The sequence below is a fragment of the Lutzomyia longipalpis genome, chromosome 1 (assembly GCF_024334085.1).
Source record: "Lutzomyia longipalpis isolate SR_M1_2022 chromosome 1, ASM2433408v1".
NCBI lineage: Eukaryota > Metazoa > Arthropoda > Insecta > Diptera > Psychodidae > Lutzomyia > Lutzomyia longipalpis.
This window is the reverse complement of record NC_074707.1, coordinates 45,736,449-45,743,127: the sequence shown is the minus strand read 5'-3', so window position 1 is coordinate 45,743,127 and position 6,679 is coordinate 45,736,449. Positions and strand designations below refer to the sequence as shown.

The window sequence follows — 6,679 nt, the reverse complement described above, 5'->3', positions numbered from 1 at the left end:
AAGGACATCATGCATAATTTACAGAGAAACTTTGGATGCTTGAACTCCTTTGGGACTCTTCTAATATAATTTTAAAAGTTCTTTACTGTTTCTCTCTTTCAAGGAATAATAAATTAAATTTTAGAAATCAATATTGTACAGAGTTCTTCATGGAAAATTATTTATTTTTAAATTTTTATTAGTTTTTAGTTTTTCTTCTATTCTAAAAAATCGTCGAATGCTCAATTTATGCTAGAAAATTAGAATTCTATGAAAAAATATTAAAATTCTCGAAAGAAAGATCATTTTTAGACTACAACTCTGCCTGCTATATTATCCCAATCAGTCCGAATGGAAGGAGGAATCTTCCTTTCCTCCGAAAAATGCTCTCAAAGACGCCTCTCTCAGAGTCGCGTCGCATTGTGATGGGCGGTAAGAAGATCGTGCGCGCGTGGAGCAGGAGAGGCACAACTCGCACAACTCATAATGCTTTGCCGTGGTGTGACGCAAATATTCTATACTCCACTGGGGCCAGCTGCTGCCCCAAACACAGCGCCTTGTCTGTGTTGTCTAACATATAAGTAGACGAAGCGATTGTGTCTCAAGAGTCAGTGAGCTTCCGACTACTGGACAAGAGTGCCCCGCCGTGAGGATCACACACATTGTGCCATATACCCCCTCAAGTAATACTTTTCGAGTGTTTGCGTCTTTTTCATTCTCATTGCTTTACGGAGAAAAAAGAATTTGTGGCGTGCCAAAAAAATAAAAATAAAACGTGAAAGGGTGAGAAACTGTGAAGTGATTGTGGGAAGAAAATTGTGGAGAGGTGATTAAAGTGATTTTGGGAAAAAAAATTGAGAAGGAGGAGGAACTCTTGAGGGAAGATTCTCTGAGCGCCAAAGAAGAAGGAGGAAAAAAACGAAGAGACTGATCTGCGGAGCCGCGAGATCCGCAAAAGTGATTAACTGTGGGGATCATTGTGATCAATATAAAAGTGATTGAAGCAGCACGAGAGGAGTTAGTTGAATTCAGATCGACTCTGCTGAAGGGTTCGCGCGCATAGTCATGAAGTTTCTTCTGTGTCTTGTCCGTAAGTACAAACGGTGTTGAATTTTTTTTTGTTCTTCTCACACAAATAGTGCGGAAAACTTTTGAATTTTGTGAAATAAGAGTGAATCATTTTCAAAAGCGGAAATTGGAGAAATTATTGGAATATTCCGGTTCAAAAGGACAAACATTTCTCTCTCTCTCTCTCTCTCCTTTGCTCTGCTTAAAGGAATATCCCAAAAAAGGCGATAACACGAAGCCCACTCATTGAGTTTTCATAAGAATTATGATTAAGCATTATTTTTTTTCTTTTTCTTTTCTACTTTTTTTTTCTACGACTGATCTTACGCACAAATACGAGAAATTTTCCTTTTCAATGAAACTTTTTTTCAGCGCGAAAAATCCTTGCGAATTTGTTGCATTTTTGCTCTAGATTAGCTCTTACTTTTCTTATCATCAAACGAAACAATTTTTCCTGCTTTTTTCTGTTCTCTCTTTTTTTCCCATTCAATTGGCAATAAATCACAACATTTAATACGCAATGTGGGGAAAAAAGACAAATAATGAGATAATTGAATACAGTGGAGTGTCGTAGTGCAGCATCTCATTGCGTATAGACACGAAGGTCCTTCTGCAAAGCATAAAACTTATAAATGAGAATTTGCAGTCAATGTGGCGAAATTATTTTTTTTCAGTCATGAATATTTTCGTGAGTTTCAAATAAATTTAAAATTCTATTGAAATTTTTATAGAGGAGATTATTTTTAAAGAAAATCCAAACTCGCTAATATTTTTTTAAAAGAATTTTTAAACGATTTGAAATACAATAAATGAAAATTTTATAAGTATTGTAATATTTTTTGGAAAATATTCAAAAGAAAGCCACAAATAATAATAAATCAAACCAATAGATAATCAAAAGCAATGGAAAAGTTTTCTGCATTCAGATTCAAATGAATTTGTAGCATATTTAGATATTTTTTTCATACGTTAAAACGAGAGTTCATAAAAACTTTCAAATCGAAGTTTTGAATTGATTCTTAAATAAAAATTAAAACCATCAAGTTAAAAAAATATTTAACGTCTTGTAAAATTAAGAAGCAGAGTAAAAAATTGTTTGAAATTAATTTTCATTTTAAGTTTCAGAGATTTCACAAAACGTAAATAAATCATTATTTCAAAAATTTAATTCTGCCCCAGTTTCCCTTAAATCAAATTTATTCTTTCTTCAGGAAATAAATAAAGTAATTTCAAGAGAATAATTCTCGTAATAAATTCTTTTGATTGGATTTATTGTAATATAATCAGAGAGAAGAGTCTGTTCTACGGGTATCCTACTGTATTTAGCGAGCTCTATTTGTGTGATAATACTGAATGTGTTTTAATAAATTTATTATCATACAAAGTGACCATTTAATTGATCAGAACTTTTTTTTTCATTTTATCTCGCAAGTTGTTGGTGTTGCTGTAGCAGCTGTGGAGGCTAATGAGTCAGTGGGGTGCCAGACTTTGTGTCCACTAAGTTATGCACCAATCTGTGCCACCGATGACTCTGGAAATACCCAAACATTTCCCAATGAATGTGCTCTACAAACGGAGAATTGTCTCAAGAAATCAAGTAAAGTTCCTTCACCTTTTGCTATTTCTATCAAAGAAAATTCAATAAATTTATTCTTTTTGTTTTTTTTAGCTTTTCAGAAAACCACCGATGGACCGTGTCCATAGGATTGTGGCATGTTCCAGGCAAAATTCCTAAAGCAGTATCGTGACAAGTTCAAATAAAGCCATGATCTTCCTACTAACTAAAAAGATCTCCATTTGGGAGAGAAATAAATTCATTACAAAATTCATCTTCCCCGATCATCAACCTTAAACTCTGACGATTAGGCGAGGAAGAATTTAAAAAAGAGAATATACAGCAAAAAAAAACTTGTCGCCTGCTCGTGACGAATTTTTCCGGCTTCACCGAAAAAAAACCCGCTACAAGGAAAATGCTCTTGATGTTTTTCCGTCGTCCAAGAGGAAAAACAATGTGTTGAAATAATGTTTTGAGAATTTTTGTGTAGAAATAATAAGAAATACGTGATTTGTCTATTTTTCTGATGTCATGATCCAAATATAATACTTAAAATGTGAATAATCAATGGAATTACTTATCACTACACTATGATCTCCCTCTCTCTCTCTCTCAATCTCCTTCTCTCTGTGAGTTTTAACAATAATTAGCAGAGTTTTCTCTATGAATGTAAATTATTATTCATTCTCCTCGTGCGTTTCGCTCGTTTCGCTCTATCAACCCAGCTGTTCTGCTGAATATGATGATGTTCTTACTAAAATTCTCAAGAACTACACAAGATCTTTAGAAACTAATTTGCAAAAATGAAGTGATAATTAGTCACTAAATGGACATTGCAGAAAGATTTTTTTTTCACATGCCAATGCATACCGTTTTTTAACCCCCTTCATCATGTGCTCAATTTTCACATTTTGCACCATCTCACATGTTGTTTTCCGCGGAAACTTATTAGCACTCTAGTGCCAATGTTAGTTTGCGCAGAAAATGCTAAGAGAGTAAAAACAACGACTACGGAGCTTTTGTCCTGAATGCTGGCAAAAGTATAAATTCAATTGATTTTCTAGCACTTTTTAGCTGTGATTCTTTTTGAACTGAATACAAATGGTGGAAAATTCAACTGAAATTATTTAAAGCGTTGATTAAAATTTAGGAGCTAGAACACCTCGAATTTATGTTGAAAGAAATAAAAGTTTAAAAGTTTCAAAAGCTTTCTTAACTGAAGCATTTAAATTTTGTATTTGACGATCATTAACCCTTGGAGGATCCGGCATTTCTAACCTCAGACTTAGAACTTAATTTTCTCTCAAAAAGAAAATATTTTTTTAAGTTTTCTTTTAATGAATTTGAAGTAATTGATTTTACCTACTCAGTAAATATAAAAGTTATTCAAATAACATAATCTAATTTCATTTTTTTTAACGATTTAAAAGATTAAGTTGGCCACAGTGGCCAGAAAAATCTTCCAAAGGTTATTTAATTGCACAGATTATACCGTCAGGCAAGTTTGCTCTCTTGTATGTATCATTTGGCCACAAATTAATTCTTTAGACGGTTTTGCTTGTATCTTAACACTTTAAAATCCAATATCATACACGAGAATTATTTTTTGCTTGAAGTGTTATAAAAGAAGCATTTATCCGGCTGGACATAATTTTCTTACATCAGTTTGAATTTTGAATGAAATTTTGTTTGAAACTATGATTCTTTGAGCTTTTTCCCTAAACTCTTGTTTGACTTAATAAATCTTATCAGAAATATTGGAATAAACTATTAACACACGTCATAAGGCATCAGGTAGGATGATTTTTTTAAATTTTAATTAACGTTTTCATTATTCTTATATAAATTAAAATTATGAATTTTAACAAATCACATTTTATAAAGAAAAATTTGGAAGAATTTATCCTCAATAGGTTCCTGTTAAAAATCAAGCTGATTTTAATAAATAAGGCATTGCAGAATTCGTTTTTCTATCTCGAATAAAATTCTTTGATCTTGGCATATAATCTACACAAGAACCTTAAAAAGAATAGGCTGCTTTTGCCCAAATGTTTTTACTGAAAAATTGCAAAAAATTCAATTTTCTTTATCAATAAATTTTCTCAAATCTCTCTGGGCACAAAATTTCCTCTTGCTCACCTGTGAGCGAGGCAGAAATGATTGAAAAAGAAATTTATATAGTCACATTTCACCGATCGTGAGATCATTCACCACAGACCGTTTAAATGTGTTACAGATCACATTGGACTTGTGCTTTTTGCTCCCTTTTTCTTTCTTACAATCTCTATTGCACAATCGGTGTAACATTGACGGAAGGAATTATGTCTCTTGTGCATTATATATTGAATTGTTCCACTGATTAAGATGACAAAAAGAATTTATACCTACATAAAAGTGTGCGGTTTTGGGCACGGCGAAACGGAAGGCTTTTTCGCGCTCTTTCGACACTCAAAGTTTTCTTTCTCATTTGTTTAAATGTTTATTTTATACCATCAGGGCTATTCTTTTTTTTGTAGTTCATCTTACATATCATTCTCCTTTTGGCTACAACATGAGGATGCTGTGTGTACGTGATGTACAAAATCAGTCAATAGAGAGAGAGTGAGAAACGGGGATTGATTGAAGGAAATAAATTACAAGAAGGGTAGGGAGGGATGGTTGAGGGGTGATGGAGAGTTTAAAGGGGCGATGATTAGTGGTAGTGGCTCTCCTTGAAGCCATGATGCTTGTCTCCATCGCTTCCGTGTTTCTTGTAGTATTCCTCCCCATCGTGATGATGATGCTCATGATCGTGCTTGTTGTTGTAGCCTTTGTCATCAATATCGTGGTATCCTTTGTCGAAATGTCCCTTCTTGTCCTTCTGTGCCTCATGATGGGCGGAATCGTAGTGCCCACCTTTGTTGTACTTGCTGGCCCCTTTGTGATGTTGATCATGAGCTGAGCCGTACTTCTTGAAGTTCCCATTGTGATCGGCATCATCGTAGAATGTGTGATCCTTCTTGTATTCATCCTTGTGGAAGACATTGTGGTAGCCTGTTGTCTTGGAGCCCTTCTTGTGATGCTTCTTCTCTCCGTACTTCCCACCCTTGGACGCATGAGCACCCTCATGGTGTTGCCCGTACTCATCCCCTTCATCGTAGTAGGATTTCTTGTGTCCACCATCTTCATCGTAGTGCCCTGAATGATCTTCCTTGCTGTAGTGTCCCTTTGATCCCTTCTCGAATTTTGTCTCACTGTCGTGACCCTTCTTCCCTTCGGATCCGTGCTTCTTGTGGTACTCCTCACCGTATTCTGATCCATCCCCATCGGAGTAGTGATGATCATGATGATGATGATCATCCCCATCGCTGTAGCTTTCACTGAAATGCCCACCAGTTGTGTCAAAATCTCCACTGTCCACATCTCCGTCGTAGTGGGAATCACCACCACCCCCACCACCGCTAGACTGGATGTAGGATTCAAGCTGAGGACTTGGCTCAACATGAACGTAGCTCTCCAAATGCGGAGGACTCGATTCGGATTCCAACGTATAAGATGGTGAAGGGTGGTACTGGTTGTAGTACAAATTGGCAACTGTTGCCTCAGAGCTTGGTACAAACTGCCCTCCCTGGTGCCCCTGATGATGTCCTGCACCACCAAATCCACCACTATGTCCTCCATGGTGTCCTGTGTGCGTGACAACGTACGAATGTGTCCCAAATTGATCACCTGCCTGAACAATGGGCAAATGGGATGGACCATCAGCACTGAAATGCGCTGCAACAGCATCCGAATCCAGGTAGACAAATTGCGCAGGATTCGATCCGTATTTGCTGTAAATATATCCACTGGCACTTGTATCCTGATCCATTGACGAACGTTTCATGTACATCTTCTTGTTGTAGTTGGTCTCCGTGCTTGCAAGCGACGTGCACGTGAGTGTGACAAGGAGGAGAATTGTGCAAGATATCCGCTTCATGATGATGATCGGATTGAAAAAATGTTCAAAAAAAATTCTTTTCTTTGGGGGAAAATCCTTTTCTTTCGGGTCACCAGTCACCACTCGGAATCTTTCTCTTTACAATCCAAATTCTCAAA

General features: G+C 36.0%; 2 protein-coding genes across 2 annotated transcripts; one reads left to right on the top strand and one right to left on the bottom strand.

The window, feature by feature from the left end:
- Nucleotides 1-552: 552 nt before the first annotated feature.
- LOC129787781 (vasotab-TY2) lies at nt 553-3,170 on the top strand. Its single transcript, XM_055823556.1, has 3 exons — nt 553-1,069; nt 2,480-2,644; nt 2,717-3,170. Exons 1-3 carry the CDS (start codon nt 1,045-1,047, stop codon nt 2,749-2,751), a joined length of 225 nt encoding a protein of 74 aa, XP_055679531.1. The 5' UTR covers nt 553-1,044; the 3' UTR covers nt 2,752-3,170.
- Nucleotides 3,171-5,068: 1,898 nt separating this feature from the next.
- LOC129787780 (hornerin-like) lies at nt 5,069-6,560 on the bottom strand. Its single transcript, XM_055823555.1, has one exon. It carries the CDS (start codon nt 6,558-6,560, stop codon nt 5,295-5,297), a length of 1,266 nt encoding a protein of 421 aa, XP_055679530.1. The 3' UTR covers nt 5,069-5,294.
- Nucleotides 6,561-6,679: the final 119 nt, after the last annotated feature.

What these genes read in the sequence shown, in the direction of transcription:
- LOC129787781 (XM_055823556.1), top strand. Translation starts at nt 1,045, where the DNA reads ATGAAGTTTCTTCTGTGTCTTGTCC. An exon ending in GTTTCTTCTGTGTCTTGTCC is followed by an intron (nt 1,070 to 2,479) that starts GTAAGTACAAAC and finishes TTATCTCGCAAG; the next exon opens with TTGTTGGTGTTGCTGTAGCA. An exon ending in GAATTGTCTCAAGAAATCAA is followed by an intron (nt 2,645 to 2,716) that starts GTAAAGTTCCTT and finishes TGTTTTTTTTAG; the next exon opens with CTTTTCAGAAAACCACCGAT.
- LOC129787780 (XM_055823555.1), bottom strand. Translation starts at nt 6,560, where the DNA reads ATGAAGCGGATATCTTGCACAATTCTCCTCCTTGTCACACTCACGTGC.